This window comes from Anastrepha obliqua, unplaced genomic scaffold, assembly GCF_027943255.1.
Source record: "Anastrepha obliqua isolate idAnaObli1 unplaced genomic scaffold, idAnaObli1_1.0 ptg000012l, whole genome shotgun sequence".
In the NCBI taxonomy this organism is placed as follows: domain Eukaryota; kingdom Metazoa; phylum Arthropoda; class Insecta; order Diptera; family Tephritidae; genus Anastrepha; species Anastrepha obliqua.
This window is the reverse complement of record NW_026562179.1, coordinates 7,360,609-7,378,908: the sequence shown is the minus strand read 5'-3', so window position 1 is coordinate 7,378,908 and position 18,300 is coordinate 7,360,609. Positions and strand designations below refer to the sequence as shown.

The 18,300-nt window shown below is 36.8% G+C and overlaps 1 protein-coding gene and 1 long non-coding RNA gene across 9 annotated transcripts in view; one reads left to right on the top strand and one right to left on the bottom strand.

The window, feature by feature from the left end:
• Positions 1 to 1,664: 1,664 nt before the first annotated feature.
• LOC129251258 (myb-like protein AA) overlaps positions 1,665 to 18,300 on the bottom strand; it is a 78,838-nt gene continuing 62,202 nt past the window's right edge. For all 8 annotated transcript variants that reach the window (XM_054890618.1, XM_054890616.1, XM_054890619.1 and 5 more), the window contains 3 exons: positions 13,280 to 14,079; positions 3,430 to 4,542; positions 1,665 to 3,318 (listed from right to left, as the gene is read on the bottom strand). In XM_054890618.1, the coding sequence (XP_054746593.1) occupies positions 2,516 to 3,318; positions 3,430 to 4,542; positions 13,280 to 14,054 (2,691 nt within the window). In that variant the 5' untranslated portion in view covers positions 14,055 to 14,079 and the 3' untranslated portion in view covers positions 1,665 to 2,515. The remainder of the gene's footprint in view (positions 3,319 to 3,429; positions 4,543 to 13,279; positions 14,080 to 18,300) is intronic.
• Positions 7,980 to 8,928, top strand: LOC129251260 (uncharacterized). The gene is made up of 3 exons (XR_008582945.1): positions 7,980 to 8,177; positions 8,252 to 8,677; positions 8,834 to 8,928. It is a non-coding gene; the product is annotated as an uncharacterized LOC129251260 (long non-coding RNA).

Here is an 18,300-nt window from a genome sequence, read left to right as displayed (position 1 = left end):
TTAACGCAAAATTTCTTGAATACCTAAACTCGTTGAAAAACTAGTCCATGATTTGATTTTCTTCTAAATTTCAGATCGCATATCGCCTTATCAGCACAGCTTTGTTTAGGGGTAGATCTGTTAGGGTTATTCGCAAATTTTTCTTAAGCCAATTTGAAACAATCCAACAATCCGATGTCTTGTTAGATCAAAACTCAAATAATGCAGCATTATTTGCGATCCATTCTAGTTATATGGGTTGATCTCAAAGAATTAAGAAGGTTCAGAAACGTTTCATTAGACTTGACATTCATTCCCTTCGTTGACCTTGTAGTTTGCCTGCATATAAACGTAGATGTCTTTTGTAAGTATGATATTACCAACTTTAAAAATACGAAGAAAATTTTATCGGTAATGTTTATAAGAGACATAGTTACGAACCATATCAAATGTCATTTGATGCTGGAGTTAATACTTTTTAATTGTCGCACTCGTAACCTTAAACTCAGCAATATGTTCCATTTACCTTGTCACAATACCAATTACGTACCAACTATGTAATAATTTAGATATATTCTCTAACTCACGAGAGACTTTCAAGTCAAAACTTAATCTGGGGATACATTTTTTCAATTGTGACTAATGTATCTCACATTATTGTTTACCATATGTTATATCTAAGCTTTAGTATTAGTAATCTATCTGAGTTGTACTTAACTTAATGAAAGAATGAATAAATAAATAAATAAATTGGCACTTACACCCTTTTTGCGTGTTTGGCCGAGCTCTTCCTTTTATTTATGGCGTACGTCTTGATGTTGTTCCACAAATGGAGGGACCTACAGTTTTAAGCCGACTCCGAATGGCAGATATTTTTTATGAGGAGCTTTTCCATGACAGAAATACACTCGGAGGTTTGCCATTGTCTGCCGAGAGGCAACCACTATTAGCAACAACTTTTTCTTAGTTTTGATGTTTCACAGAGATTCGGAACTACGTACTCCGGAATCATAGTCACGCACCAACCCATTCGCCTACGGCGGCCGCCATTGATAAATACAAATATAAATAAAATTTTGTTTTCCTGCCGTTTATATTGAGTCGCAGCATTCCTCTTTGTGTATACGAGCAACGCCATCATTGGTCGCCTTTATAGCTCGACATGATCATTGCGATGATGATTTAACTATAATTTGTCTAACCTGTTCTTTTCTTCCTCTTCTTATTTTACAAAAAGGAGATAGACAATATATTTGAGTGGAAATGGGGTACCAGTAATAGCACTCAACATACAAAAGAATTTTTGTTCGAGATTGGGATTCTATGTTACGAGTATTACTTACCCAATGCTTCAAGTCAAGCGATGGCTGACGTCTTCAGCATATGATTTTGGTTCATGCTTCTGAACGTTAAGAGATAAATAAATTGAAAAATTCATAGCGGCAATTTGTAAATAATTTCATTAATATGCATATGTTGGTGAAGATAGGTGTATAACTATTATTACTTTCATGTGGGATATATGGATATGCATATGCATATATACATACATTTACATATTATATATAGCGTTTCCCTGGCAACTTATTAAGTTTGCTGCCGCGAGCGCGCTTAAGCGAAAATATAAGTCAAAGAACTTCTAAAATTCCATACAAATGTTATAACCCAAATCCCCTTCCAACACATTTTACGTAGCTTGTTTGTATTCGGTTCGCATGCATTTTAATATTATATGGTAACAATACTGTTCTCTTACGTGATTTCTCACTTGCTTTGCATTTTCATACAAATATGGCAACACTACTCGGAAGTTTATCAATATTGAGACAATTTAATTGGTTGCAAGCGTCTAAAATATGTATATATTGTGTTGGGGAATAAGTTCGTAGTGTGTATACCGAAGACTTTTATTCAAACCAAAAACCATTATTATATCAATAATATGTTCGCTGTTGCTGTTTACAGCCTCTCCCCATCTCTAGACCGATTTGTTGATGCCGTTCAGCCGTAAATCGCCTGGTCTGGTTTCAAAGAATTTGATGAGCCAGTTTTTAAGGGGCTCTTTGTTATCGAAGGTTACGCCCTTCATATGATTTTACAGGAAGCGGGAAAGATGGTAATCGGTCGCTGCAAGGACCTCCGTTTCAAGCTTTTGGAGCGTGGCTTTGACGACTTGTGCAATATGGGGCCTGGCGTTGTCGTTTGACCGTGTCGATCAGGTCTTTTCAGTAGAATAGCCTCATTCACGCGAAGTAGCTGGGCAATATAGAGCTCCTTGTTAACTGTGGCATTCTTTGACTCGCTATGAACTTATTCCCCAACCTAATACATACACAAAAATAAAAAAAACAAGTGACAGTTTAAACACAATTTCCTTGAAACACGCAATAGAAATAGTTGACAATTCTCTCAAGCCTAAAACCTGAGGACCCTGGGTTTATATATCAATTATTATTAAAACGTAGTAAACGCTCGTTGTGATATGCACTAGTAATTATTGTATTTATATGTATTTTACTTCCATATGTGCTTTTACTTACTTAACGAAAGCTGTGAAATCATTAAGCGCAAGCTCACAGCCTGGCCAACGACACATTCCATGTGCATACAGTGGATGATAGTATTTCTTTGGACTGTAAGTGTTTTTATTGCTATCAACAATGGTAGCTTTGGTTGCTAAGGCGTCTGTGCCATTATATTCGCCATTGTTATCGCTGCTGCTCCCACTGCTGCCGCTGCTTATTGCATCCAATAGACTTCCAAAGTTTGGTGTCGTCGGTGCACCACTGACGCAGCCACTGCTTGCAGCCGTTGCAGCAGCTGCTGCTGCAGCTACTACTGCCACAGCTGCGGCGGCATTGCCGGGTGGTACTTGTGCATGCGATGCAGCAGTAGCAGCCGCTATTGCTGCTGCACGCAGTGTCGACGGTACGCCCAATACTGGAGCTGTTGATGCAGGTGACAAAGTCGTTATTGGCGACATTGTTAGCGGCGGTGGCAGTGTTATTAAAGACGACGCTAGGTTGATTTTGCCTTGACCCAAATGATGATGTTGTTGTGGTTGCTGCTGTTGTTGAGGTTGCAGGTCTTGGCGCGATAAGGATGACTGGGTAGTTTCTAGCTTATGCCCTGATTGTATGTGGTGTTGTGAATTAGCCGACGGTGGCGTTGTGGTTCTAATATCCTGTATGTCACTACGAACTTCATGCGTCTGACGTTTGATGTTATCTCTGTTGCCACTACCATTGTCAAATGTGCTATTTTGATTGCTATTGCTGCTACCTCTACTCCGACTCTTACTTCCTCCTCCAACGCTGCTGTGTTGGTATTGCATATATTCTGTGAAGTAAACAATGAAAAATAAAATTACATCAACATAACGAAATGCATGTATTATTTTAAGTACTTATGTATGATTTTTTAGTTCACAATATGAATTAATTAATTCACCATTTATATCATCAGTTATACTGCTGACTTGGCCTACGGGATTCGTCCAGGATGTGAACTCATCCATTTCAATAGCTGTAGAGTGGTGACTATTACTGCCAATGTTTTCTTCGTCAAGCGAGGAAGGTGGCGATGGCGCAGTTAAGCAGAGTGCCTGAGTGATATGTTGCATGTGCTGATGCTGATTATGCGATCCTGTCATATTTTTTTGATCATGCTTGTCGATAAACATCCTCCCATTGGGGAGAGGGTGATTACTAGACGTCCCCAGCATATTGTCTTCAGCTACCGCCGACATTGACTCATCCTCTGGGAAAATATTAGTGGTATGTTGGGTACTATCACTGTCGTCGCCGCGTGCACACGCTTTACTCATGTAATGCGACTGTAGTTCTTTTTGGTGTTGTTGTTGCCGTATTGTACATCTATTTCTATTAAGAACCTTATTATTGTTGCCATTCTCCTTATACCCAGAGTTTCGTTTATGATATTGAAAAATGTTACTACTGGTCGCACTGCTCGAGCGGCTAGCCTGTTGCAGCTGTTCTCTTCCTTCCATGAATTGAGTACTTGAAGGCTTAAAATCACCACTTAAACTGGTTTCACTTCGCTCCTTATACGGTTCTCCTAGAATTGACTTACACTCTGAACTGAACCTAGATGGATCTTCCTTTGATTGATGTTCTTGCAGTAGTTGATGCTCGTGTTGTTCAGATGTTGTTTTTTTTATAAGCTTAATAAATTGTTTCTTGTCATGAGCACTTTGTATGTCATTGTTCTTGTCATTATTTTTACTATTATCGCTCACGTTAGTATTTTTTATTTTGCAACTCACTGCTTGATTGTTAATAGCCGCATCGTAATGTTGTTGTTGGTTTTGCAGTTCTCTATATTCAGAGAGTGGTTTTGTTAAATTTTGTTCATGTTGTAAATACATTTCTTGTTGCAATAAATATTTCGACTCGTAGTATGTAGCATTTCCTCTGGCCAATGAATGCGGGTGCTCTTGTTGCAAATCAAATTGTTGATGTTCATGAGTGAACGGATTGCTACATGGTGGTGGAGAGTTGTTGACCTGGGCTTGAAAGTCCAATTGCAATGGCTTCACAAATCCTGGAATGCATAGAAATATAAATAAAAAGAAGCCGGTTAAATAAACTATATATGTAATAAAAAACAAAAAATAGTTGGCGCATAAACTTCCGTTATGTGTTTGGCCGAGCTCCTCCTCCTAGTTGTGGTGTGCGTAATGATGTTGTTCCACAAATGGAGGGACCTACAGTTTTAAGCCGACTGGAAAATGGGTTTCTTTGCACTCGGAGGTTTGCCATTGCCTGCCGAGAGGCGACCGCTATTAGAAAAAACGTTTTCTATTATTTTGCTGTTTCATGCACGCAACAACCCACTCGCTTAAGTCGGCCGCTGTACATGTAATACTATAAGGTAATACTCGTAACCACATTTAATAATTAATCAATTCCTATATATGAGTTCAATTTAAAAACCATTACTTCCACCTTAGACAAATTTGTCATATACACGTATAGTATTTCCGTTATCCGTATTCCACTAATAGGAACGTAGAAATGTTAGGACAGTGTGCGTGTGTTTAGACGGGGGAGATACAAAGGTAGCGCAATGCAAAAATCGCTACTTTGTTCTTGGCGAATTTGAGACATGTATGAGAGACGCCAGCTCAAAAAATAAACAAAATTTTGTATACGAATGTATGTGTGCATTATTTATTCTATAATTCTGATTTTCACTAACTTCTTCCACTTCTTTTCTTTTGTTTATTTTCTGAGCTGATTACACAGACCCGGGATACCGCAATCCTGTATTCTATCATTCTTGAGTCTGACCGAATACTTAGTTCTGGTAGCGATGCCAGTACTCATTCAAAGTAGCGAAGAAAAGAATCGGTGCTGCAAAAGTTTCGGAGAAAAATACTTAATACTTGCCGATAATTCCTGCTCGTCTGGCGAATTACTTTTTAACTTGGATAGAATATTCGTCAAGAACTTTTTTTTCTGCCTTTGCCCAAGTATGTCTTTACTAGGTGTAACAAGCTCTTTAATTATTTGGGGCTCTCGAATCTAGGGTCTGAGGTTGTAGCTATTGCAATGGTACTTAGTATCAAGTATTTTCTCGCAGTTACTTGTATCGAAACACCACACTAAGAACGGGGAAGAGGAGCTCTCAAAGTTTGCTCAAACCTGTTGGTAGAAGGATATGTTGGATGTTATATACCACCCAAACGGGGATCAAGCTTGCCTCGATGTGGAGTTGTATTGCAAACTGCGCAATAGGCGGCAAAGGTTTTAGATTGACCTCGAACCTTACCAACGTGGTTTGTGTGTCCATACCGCATTGTATATACAGAAAAGTCTTGCTTTCAGGGCGCTGATCCACGCATTTATTTGCTTCGCTATACTCTTGAGTCCCGGGGGTTAAAACCGACGTCGCTAGGTACCCACGTACCCACCGGCTGCTGTATCACTTGTATATTACGTAGGTAAAACCTCGGCCCGCATTGTTGTGCCGCTAAAGCAAAGGCATTTGAAATGTTAAGTGGATCATTATTTCCAGCTATTTAAACACACTTAGAGCATTCATCGAAACGTGTAAAATCCCCGTATAAACTGCATAAGTGTACCACCGATGATTTCAGTGTGTAGACGTATGCATAATTTCATACTGCAACGAATGCAACTTTCTCAAGTTCTCAGCTGATATATTTTGTTAAAAAATTTAAACTAAACTGCAAAGGGAATACAAACTTGTTTTATTTTCAGAGGCCTGGGAAAACAAAAATGCCAAATAGGATAAATCGCTCTCTTCGTTGAACAGATTTGCAGGCTCTGGAGTTTGACAAGCAGTTTGAGGCAGTAAGAGAAAACCCAGGAACTTTTGCGGTAAATAATTTATAAGTAATCTATAACAATACTTATACTTTTTTTTTAATTTTCAGAAGCGAATTAAAACGCTGACGCCTGTAATTCCCCAATTGTTTGACTTTCGGAAAAAATTAAAATGAGGCACCTGAGGCATTGTACATTAGACCGGAGTGAAATACGTAAATTTTTTCAAATCATATCGTAATAGCAGGGAAAAGTTGCTACGTATCTATACAAATTCAGGAAAAAAAAGAAATTTCAAATCGGTTAATATCTTCCGTTCGCGCATTGCATTTAAAATTTACAAATTTTATAACAAATTGAACAAATATTCGAAAAATTGTAAGAGGTGGAAATGATGTTAGATAAAGTTCATTTTTTGTAGACTATTACAACATCAGGTACAGTTTGAAAAGAAAAACGTCTACCGCTCTATCAAAGCCCCTACAGCCCCTGAAAAGAAGTGGGAAATGTCATTTTTTGTATAAATTTACGTAATTGCGGGTGGTTAGTTTCTCTATTTTAATTTTTGTATAAGTCTTCTTGAGTATATAAGTAGAATAAATTATTCCCCTCTTAGCGCGCCCACTAACCACACTGTCTTAAAGAAGTTTTGTACAGCTCTTGGCCCGCACTTTTTGGACGACTCAGAACTCACCACGTGAAGGTGACTGTACTACGAGTTCCACCCACTCCCTTCCCAACCAACCAACCAAAGATGAAAAATTATTTATTCGAGAGTGGCAAAGTCTGCTTTAGTGTCCAATTGAGGCATAAGTGTACGAGAAGAGAGTGTTGCTCTTATAAACCCATCATATCTCTCGTTCCCATACACTTTTGAGGACGCTAAAGTTACTAATTTTACGCAACGCTCCACAGCTTGCGTATGGCATAGAATATTTGTTAAATCTATGGTTAGTTTTGGTTTTTCTTTATCAGAAATTAAATGCAAGATATCTTCAGAAGAAAGGCTGTCTAAAATTGGGGGGCAGGTAAGTTTCATTTCAGACCAATTAATTATTTCAAAATATTCATTTGCTTTAAAGTTTAGTTTAAGAACCAAAAAGTTTCTAATATTTTTGTCTTTTGAAGGGATTTCTTTTATTTTCAGAACTCGCCTCAATCCAAGATCGCGGACATGCTCTCTGTCTTGTTTGAATGACCTTATGAACTACTGCCTGGACTTGTGAAGATAAGATTCTACATATTTTAATACATTCTAAAATATGTTTAGGTGCGTCAACTATTCAAGAATTTGTTTTGATTTCGAACCATAGAGGTACATATACAGTCAAAATGTATTTTGCAATTTGAATGAGATTTTTAGATGGCTCTTGCAAAGAAATGTATAATCCTAGGAACCTGTTTGCAATTGTCAACCAACGAGAGTGTGATATTGGTCCCGTATCTCGATTTGCTAGATCTGGGGAGCAAAAACCAGCATCAATAGCAATGGCAATGTCATGTAAGTATTTCTGATCTTTACTTAAGCTTATTGTGTCAAGCGTTCGTGGAAGAGAGCATTCAATCCTCTGAAAAGCAACGATGGACAAAAATTCACATTTAGCCAGCTGTTTGCCAAGAAGCCCACTGAAAGACTGAGGACCTGTTGTTTTACCATCAAGTATTTCAAGTAGATGCCTCAGAGGTAATTCATTAAAATGGAGGAGACAGATAGCCCATTGTACTGGTCTTTTTAAACGCGTTTCAATGAATTTTATTGCACCATTCTTCCACCCAGTATTTGTTGACGTACCATCACATCCAATCACTACAACATTAGATTGATTTATACCATTTTCTTCAAAATAATTTGGAATGCTGTATGCTGTGTCCTTTCCACTTTTTGAAGTAAGTACTAAATGACGAAAGTACTCTGAGCCTGGTTCTGTTATTACTGAAATGTGCTCTTCTTTTTTTTATAGATTGATAACGTTTGTTTCCTTTTTCAACTAAAACTAAAGTGTCATCCATCCTGCCATCAAAATACACACACGTCGGATCTTTTAATTGCTCTATTGCATTCCCCGATTCGATAAGTTTTAGTCTACATTTTTCTTTTTCTCTTCTAATTTTGCTTCGATCAACAACAAAAGAAGTATTTTTGTCCGTTATAAGACCAACGTCTTTAAATGCACTAGACACAATAGATGCTGCTGCTCTATCAGATACTCCAAAACGATCACTTGTTCAAGCCGTTGCTGGAAGTGATAAGAGCATCTGTGCATTTTTTGAACTTGCTGACTGAGAGGAAATAGAGCGTGAGGTCTGAGAATCGGGATCATTCTTATCATTGTCAACTTCAGGAGTTATCTCTGTTTCAGAATCAATGCTACTACAAGAAGGTCCAGGTAAGTTGGTCTGACTTAAGTGACGAGCTTTTCTCTGCAACTTTAATGTAAGCTTTTGAGTTTGTTTGGTATCTCCTGTCCCAATCTTACCTTGTCCGAGATATCTTTGAGCATATAAAAAATTGATTTCTAATGGAGGTATCTTTCTATCTTTAGGGCATGTGCAGTTGATAGTTACCGGCCTTGGACAAATACACTTGTCAAAGCTTCTTTGACAAAAGCAATTGAGTGTCATCTCGCACTTGCAGGACGAAATGTCAAATAATGTACTTGAAGATTGTTCAATAAAATCATTGTACTTCTTCTCAGGTGTGTCTTTGTCCCTTGAATAAGATTTACGAAGAGTGTAGTATCGATCATGTAGATGTTTGATCTTTTGTACAACTTTTGTGTGGGAAACTATTGGAATCGAAGCCTTGGAATAAAGGGACTCAGTCTTATGAGCTACAGTATCTGCTACAACTGTGAAGCTTAACTTCTGACCAGAACTGGCAGCAGAAGATTCTACTGTCATTTTGTACCTCACTTCTTGCCAACATTGTATAATGTCGGTATTAGTGGCAAGGACCGATGACAGCAGTGGTTTAGGTGGACCAAAAAATGTGCAGTGTATGTCCTTAGGAGTAAGAGACATGATTAAAATGTTTGAAGCGATTTAATGTTAAGTAATTGTGTAAACTATGTAATTCAAAAGAACATCGAATAGACATTTTTTTGACCAAACAGCGCTGTTCGACAAGAGTGAAAGCAGAACTGGTAATGACCAGAGAGTACTAGCTCTTCTGTGCACTTCGTTTATCGGTATGGCAGAATCAAAAGCAAAATGAAAAGAAAGACGACGGAATACAAGTAACCAAGTGGAAGACGATCTAAAGCACAGACGTGTTATAGTAGCCGTAAGCCGCTTTCACGCAAGCCTCATTTGGCACAGGCTTCCTTAGTAGATTTGGTGTAAAATTGGTGAAAGTTGTGTCGCTTAGAACCACAGAAATGGATATATTAGAAAAATAAAAATCTACTACTCAATGCTGAAAGTGCTATGTATAAAAAGTGAGGTCGATCTTTAATCATTTACAACTTCTACAAGTTTTCGTAAATCAGCAAGATTTGGGATAAAATTTGTAAATTTTAAATGCAATGCGCGAACGGAAGATATTAACCGATTTGAAATTTCTTTTTTTTCCTGCATTTGTATTGATATGTAGCAACTTTTCCCTGCTATTACGATATGATTTGAAAAAATTTACGTATTTCACTCCGGTCTATTGTACATGTCCGCTTCTGCCTTAAAAGTGAACAGAGGCTCTGTCCTGAAAGCATATAGGTACACATAAAGAAGATAGGTATGTTCAAACATCAAGCTAAGGCCGTCTCAACGGCTCTCTTTGAATGGAACCTTCACAATAAAGTATTAATAATGTGCTGCGATACAACAGCTTCCAATACTGGCCGTGTCAAAGGAGCTTGGGTCGTTTTGGAGCAAACTTTAGGAAGAGAATTGCTGTTTTTCGCCTGTCGTTATCATGTCTTTGAAACCAAGATTAATCAAATTACTAGTAGCCCAGATATTCCGATCTTGGAAAAACGATTCATAAAAGACGTATCGCCGAGACAGACATTCAAGCTTTGTTAATATTTTATAAGGCAGAATTAGAGAAAAGTTTTGTGAGAGATGACTACCGCGAATTGGTCGAACTGTGCGTAATATTCTTGGTAAGAGAAACCGAGGAAAAATTAAAACTAAGGCCCTACGGAGCTATGCATCAGCCACTCTGAATGGCGAGAGCAATCTGTTCTTTAAAAATATTTTTACTTCAGTCACAATGCAGAATGACTGCGAATGACAAAAATACCCTACAAGATGTTTGCTTATTTGTCGTGATATTGTATGTATGTTAAAGCTTGGCTCGAATGATCATTGGCGATCAAAGCGCTTAAATAAATAGCACTACTCTAAAAAGAAGTTACCCTGACTAATTTTTATTACTTTATGTTTCTAATTAAATATTAATGTTCATCTCATTTAATTTTTTCTTTTCTTCACCGAAATATCAGGACAAAACATGATTTTTACTAAACTTTGAAGGTCGGTCGGCACTAGTTTCAATTATGCCAGAAAGATGAAACTCAATATTTGAGTATCTTATAGCATTAGTAAAAATGTATTCGAAATTAAAAAAAAATGTTTTTCTATATTAATATAAAGGACACCCTAATGTATATATACTAAAGCTTATGATCTACAAATAATAATATAAAGCAGTTTATTTATTTTTGGCAATAAATGATTTGGTTTATGTTATAAAAGTTGGTATAATAATACATTTATTTTTGTGATATTATTGATTCTAGCGCGTTTGATTTGACCCTCATTGGCGGGGAAATGTTCGTTTCCAAATTTGATTTATGCATCACTAAAGTTTTCACCAGTTTGGCACAGAATAAAGAACAAATGGGCATTCAAATCGTGCATATTTCTATATAAAGTATATAAGTAATTGGAGCTAACACCCTTCGTTTGGGTGTTTGACCGAGGTTATTTCCATATTTGTGGTGTGCGTCAATGGCAACACTCATGGCCCTCGCCGTCAAACGCCGAGTGTGCGACTCAGTCCCAGAACATCGACCCTAACAACTCATACCTTCATCCTGATGCAAATTTTTTACTTAGACCTCGCTTACAAGGTCCAATGGACTCATAGCTGCAGTATCTGAGGATCAGAAAACTCGCACGCGATCGGCGAGAAACCAATTCATACTCAGTGACGGTTTGGTGCGGATTTCAGAGCAGTGCTATACGGAAACGCTATATCGTTCGACGGTGAGCGCTACAGTGGCATTTTTTGTAATCGAAAATTGAAGATATATTCTTTGACAATTTTTGGTTTCAGCATAACGAAGCGTCGTGACACATAGCCCGTGCCTTCTCCCCTTATAGCCCGAATGAAAAGGAACCCAAATGATGCTGCATTGCTCATGATTCAATTTTACAAATGAAAAATACAAACTCTTGGTGAAGAAAAGGTTCCGAAATTTATTTAAAGCTTTCATTATAAAGCCGAGCAATGGATTTATCGCCTTAATTATAGAATCTGTATTTTCAGTAAAGAACATTTTCCAAGGAAAGATGACACCCGATCCTATCATAAATTTTAGAGAGAGTAGCATTTAGTAGCGTTTAGAGGTGGCGAACAGCTAGCATCACACCATTATTCTGAGTCAGAAGGCTCACTGCTTATTTTGAAGTTTTTTTTTAATTTCGTAAAGCATTTTACTGCCTTACGTACCTCCTTGTCTACCCTCGAAAATGATGTATTTATTTCATTGATTTTTTTTCTGCCTTGTCTGGCAAAATACAAGGATACATCTAGAGGATTCTCGATTTCAATTACCTTACTGTTCAGCACCAGGGACGAGTTTACATTATGTTGATTTAAGCGAAAACCATGAATTCGGAATATGTCAATAGATATTTCATTCTTTTCAGCCAGTCTTCGTCCATTCCACTTTTTCCTACTTTACTAAAAAACATGAACAATATTAATGTAAGCATGGAAATACTGGTAATCAATTAAAGCTCCCTCCAAAACAGTCCTAGCACTCACCACTTTTACTATAAAAAAACGGTATAGTTCACTCATAGCATATATGAAAGATTCCGTCTGCTCTTCTGACTCCTTTTACACATTTATCATATCAATTTAGATAATTTAGACAATTTAGATAAAAGCTCTGTGCCAATGGTCAATGATCGAGATCCAAATAAAAATTTTGCACGTCAATACAACAACAAAGATGTGATAATGATGTGGTTCAATTAAAAATCCCTTCCCTTCGTTTTCTCTTTCGCCATTAGTTTGGCAGCACAGCCTTTTGTGAATGGTAGCACTAACAAGTGAATTCATACATAAACATGAAGTTATATGAAGTAAACACCAATGGGCATAAACTATTACGACAAACGGAATATTTTAATTAATTAATTCATGAAAAACTACAATACGTTAAGTCGATTTTCAGTTGAAATAAATATCATCCTCTGGGAAATGTGTATTATTTACAAGTCCTTCATTTTCTATTCACGTTTCATCTTAAATGCTGTCATGTTCGAAACAACCAATATTGTGAAGAATGCACCCGCATATAAGTATATTTATTATTAACAGAAGTTTTATTGGTTGTGTATGAGACCCGATGATTCAATGAAAGGACGGAACGGCTAGAAAATGCCGAAGTACGTCTACCGATATTCAGGGCTCTTTTCACACACAAAAGATATCATTAGCAACAAGGTATATGTATAGTTCAACCAACTCGAACTATTAATATAACTAAGCCAAAAAAAGAAAACCGATAAAAAAGTTAAATACACAGTTGCAAGTGTTTGTTGTTTTTACGAGACGGACTTCGAAATGCCGGAACGATATCTTCGGTGAATAATAATTATAAAAGTCATAAGAATGAGAGATCCCTCGATTATTACCAAAAAAAACTACTTTTTGGTGATTTTATATTTCTATAGAAATACAAATATAAATTCAATATTATATATATAGTATTTATATTTCCGCCAAAAAGTATGGCATTCACTCTTTCACGTACCTTGATGCATGAGATATTGCCGTTGTACGAACTGGAGTTGCTGTATTAATTCTTGCTGTTGCACGCTCAAATGATGTTGCAATTGCATAGTGGAAAGCGTTTCCTTTAGAAGTTGAGTTTTGTTGCTCAGAAATGTTTCATGATGGTCATGACGGTATAATTTCTTCGCGGGTTGTAGCTCATAGAAATTGTGGTTACTGCGCAGGTCAAAGTCAGACTTTGTGACGACACTCGTGCAAGCAGTACTATTGCAACACATACAGTTTTGTACACTGAAAGTTAAATTCCTGTGCCTGTTTTGTATTTTTGGCATTACATTACCATTTGGTAAACGCTTGTAACCAAAAACGGAGGATTCTCTAGTTTTCGTATGTGTGATACTTTCAATAGGGTGCTCTTTGTAATTGCCCTCCGACTTAATATGAGCTGAAATATCACTTACTGAGTGTGGTGAACTAAATTTTAAGATTTCACTTGACGTTCTTCTGGTTGACGCAACAGGTATTTTATGCTCTTTTAATGCAGTATCGTTTCTTTTATTAAATTTAATGAAATTTACTTTAGTTGTAGACTTTCCTTCAATTTTTAGCAAAGCCCTGCTTTTGCGATTGATTATCTCCCGAGATTTGTAAGCCGAGTGCTTTAGATTGCTTTTAATTTTTAAACGTTGTTTCCTTTGCCAATTGATGGACTTATTAATTGATTTACTTTCAGTGCATACTTGTTTTTTCCGAAACTGACGTAATATTTTATTTAAAAAGGTGGATTGTTTCATTACGCGAATTAAAATGCAGCTACACCTGAAATGTAAATAATGTTTTACTTGAATATTACTATTTTTAAACAATTTACACCAAAAGTAAGAAAAAGTTTCTTCGGATAGCGGTCGCCCCTCGGCAGGCAGTGGCAAACCTCCAAGTGTATTTCTGTCATGAAAAAGCTCCTTATAAAAAAATATCTGCCGTTCGGAGTCGACTTGTAGTTCCCTCCATTTGTGGAACAACATCAAGACGCACACCACAAATAGGAGGAAGAGCTCGGCCAAACATCCAAAAAGGATGTACAGGCCAATTATACATATATATAGTATATACAATTTACGTTGAAATAAAGTTAAATTTATAGAAGGTATTTGTAACTAAAATCATTCCGATTCAATAAATTGACGGCATTGGAAGTAAAAAATATTTAGAATTAATACTTTTCATTACATTCGTTTTTTAAATAGACATAGAATCTTAGAGCTCAGGAATAGGCGATCCTTTTATTCCAGTTTGTGTTATTTTTGCACAAGTACACGTATACCAGGCCTATTTAGAAACTTCGCGATCGAGGACAACGCTTACTACGAGGAAGCCGTTTTGCGAATTTTTTGGGGTAGTCCAAAGTAAGTACATATCTGAAAAAATCAAACGTTCCCTTTTTTAGTGGAACGTGATTTCATTTATGTAACTTTAAGGAAACCTTAAAACCATGGTCAAATCACAATTCTGAGGCGGCAAATTGCTTTCACCAAGATGAGAATGCTGGTCCAATGATGCTACCACTCAAAGCTAATTCATTATGGTGATAGCAGTAGACCAAAAACAAAAAGCTAAATGTATTTTGTTTATGGTAATGTACTCAAAATTTAAATTCGGCTGATTATTTCCAAGACGAGTTGCTTGAATAAAGAAAAGAAGAAACGGAAGTGTTTCAAGTTTCAGGCGTAAATTGTTTGCAAAAAATATTGATAATATTTTCCGCGCATTTATTATTTACTTCTAACAAATTGTGCATCATCGCAAATGGAGAATAGGTAAAATGAAATTTTCGCGGGCCTGGTTATAAAATTATCTTTTGTATTGTATTCATATTTTGCAGATGAAATTTATATATTCGAACAACCATCAGCAACAATTTACTAGAAATACAACGTGGTATTTTCAATTTGATTTATTCATTTGTGGCTCTAATTTTGAACCAAACAAATTGCTTTAGTTTGCACGATGCTAGCATTGATAATAAACCTCTCTGGGTTTTGGCCTATTTTAGTTTTATTGGCTTAAACAGCAACTACAACAACTACAGCCCTGCGCGCAAAGGTAAAACCTATTACCAGAGAACGTTGATTTAATAGAGAGGCTTCAGGAACGAATGGGCAGGTTAAATATCAAATGCTAAAAAAACGGGGCTACGAAATTTATATAATTCCAACACGACTGGGAAAAGTTAGCATATTTAGCTGAACGAAGCTGCCCAAAGTTATAAACTTACTGTGAAACAGGAATGCGACTTTTTTGGAATTTACTATACATACATTCAGCCTTCGAATGAAGCCCACAGTGCCAAACATTTAATATTGAAGAAACCACTGAAGCTTCTGTGAGCTGTATTCACGTAGATTATTGTTCATAACAGCAGAGACCAAAGCCGCAAAATTGTTAAACTAAAATTTTTCAATCATATGCACTTTTAATTTCAAAGCTTTTATACATATTATATATTTCGCCTTTTATATAAATAACAATTCGTATACCAAATAATAATGCAATACTTTATAGTTAAAACCGAAAAAGTTGTATGAGACAATTTTGAAAGCCCGCTGGATTCCTTGAGCATTATTAGCGAATCCTCATGTTTTTCTGTGCGTCCAGCCACATATACCTATGTGTATATTCAAGCATATACATTGTTGCATACCCACAGCGGGCTTGCCCATCGTTTTTAAATTGAGGGAACTGTCGCAGCGGATGTCACGCTTTGAGGTGTACATACAGTATTCTTTTGTAAAAGAAATCAGCTTGCCGACTGTTGTTGCCTTAGGTTTGGTGCGTCTATCATTGATAACACAGCCCCACAAAAACAAAAAATTTTAAGTCCCAGAAACTTGACCTCAGTTACTATATGTTTTTGGGGTCGCTGAATCCGAATCCGCGGTCAGTTTCACCCCGTGAGGTCAATATCAAGGTCAGTTCAAGGTCAAATCATCAAAATCTGTAAAAATGGACCGTAACCATACTATCTTGGGGTTTTTGGGGTCGCTAAATCCGAATCCGGGGTCAGTTTCACCCCATGAGGTCAATTTCAAGGTCAGTTCAAGGTCAAATCATCAAAAATTAAGTCTGCTAATGTTAAAAGTGTCACGAAACCGGTTTACTTATCTCGAATTCAGGAAGAAGAAGTATCATTGGATTCGTTTGCAAGTGAACATATGGATGTTGAGCAAAATTTGGAAACTGATGCAGATGAGAGCTTGGTAGAAGAAATAGAAAGAGTACCTGATGAAGAAGGATTTACAGAAAATGACGAATCGATTGATGATGACACTGACGTTGTTAGTGCTAGTGATGACGAAGAGTACACTCCCAATAATGCTGAGAATAGTAAAGGTCCAATTGCACAAGAACATGTGAATGATCTCATACGTGATTTGGGTTTACCAAAGGACGGGGCAGAGTAGCTAGCATCATGGCTAAAAGGAAATACTAATGTAGCTGATAAAATTAAAGTTTCTTACTATCGAGATAGGGATAAGGAATTTCGTGAATATTTCGCTAATGATGCAGAATACTCTCTGGTGTATTGCAAAGATATAGTTGGATTGATGAATCGCTTCAAGCAAGGATGTTATAAAGCTAACGAGTGGAGATTGTTCATCGATTCGTAAAAGAGAAGTTTAAAAGCTGTTCTTTTACACAATACAAATGTTTATGCAGCTGTTCTCATAGGATATTCGGTAATATTGGATGAGAAATACTGCAACATGGAAGTAATATTAGATAAAATTAAATACAAAGAACACCAATGGCAAATTTGTGGGGATCTTAAGGTTCTAACAATACTTCTAGGGCAACAATCGGGATTTACAAAATACCCTTGCTTTTTATGTGAATGGGACAGTAGGGATCGAACAAATCATTACTCCAAGAGTATTTGGCCTTTGAGACAAAAGCTCGAACCGGGTTCTAAGAATGTAATAGAACAACCACTTGTTGATCCATCAAAAATTCTAATACCACCTCTGCACATAAAATTAGGACTTATGAAACAATGGGTAAAATCACTTAATAAAGATGGTAGTTGTTTTAGGTATCTCCGGAATCAATTTCCAAAAAAGAAGCATGGTTGTGTTGCAAAAACGTAATTGAAAATTTCTTAGGAAATCGAAAAAGCCCGGACTACAAACAAATAGTATTGAATTTAGTGGAAAGTTATAAAAATCAAGGCTGCTTAATGAACCTCAAATTGCACTTTTTACATTCTCACGTAGATGACTTTCCTAATAACTTGGGAGATTACAGCGAAGAGCAGGGAGAAAGGTTTCACCAAGATATTAAAGAAATGGAGCGGAGGTACCAAGGAACATGGAATATAAATATGTTAGCAGATTACTGCTGGTCGTTAAAAAGAGATCTGCCATCGAACTCCAAAAAGCGGAAGCGAAACCCCCTACGTAGATCTTTTGACAATAAAAAAGTTCGTTATCATAAAAAAGAGTAATAAAGTAGATTTTTCATGAGTATTGTGAAATACATATTCTTCTAAAAAATTTTAATGTATCTAATTGTGATATAGATTTAATGGACGGGATTGTATTTGTGTGTATATTGTTATTTTCTATTTTTTAATACCTTTTGCATTGTTTCAGCTTATAACAAATTTTTTCACTCTGTTTACTTTTTAGAGCTTGAACTGACCTTGAAATTGACCTGATGGGGTGAAACTGACCCCGGATTCGGATTCAGCGACCCCAAAAACCCCAAGATAGTATGGTTACGGTCCATTTTTACAGAGTTTGATGATTTGACCTTGAAATTGACCTGATGGGGTGAAACTGACCCCGGATTCGGATTCAGCGACCCCAAAAACCTCGAGATAGTATGGTTATGGTCCATTTTTACAGATTTTGATGATTTGACCTTGAACTGACCTTGAAATTGACCTCATGTGGTGAAACTGACCCCGGATTCCGATTCAGCGACCCCAAAAACATATAGTAGCTGAGGTTAAGTTTCTGGGACTTAAACTTTTTTTTTTTT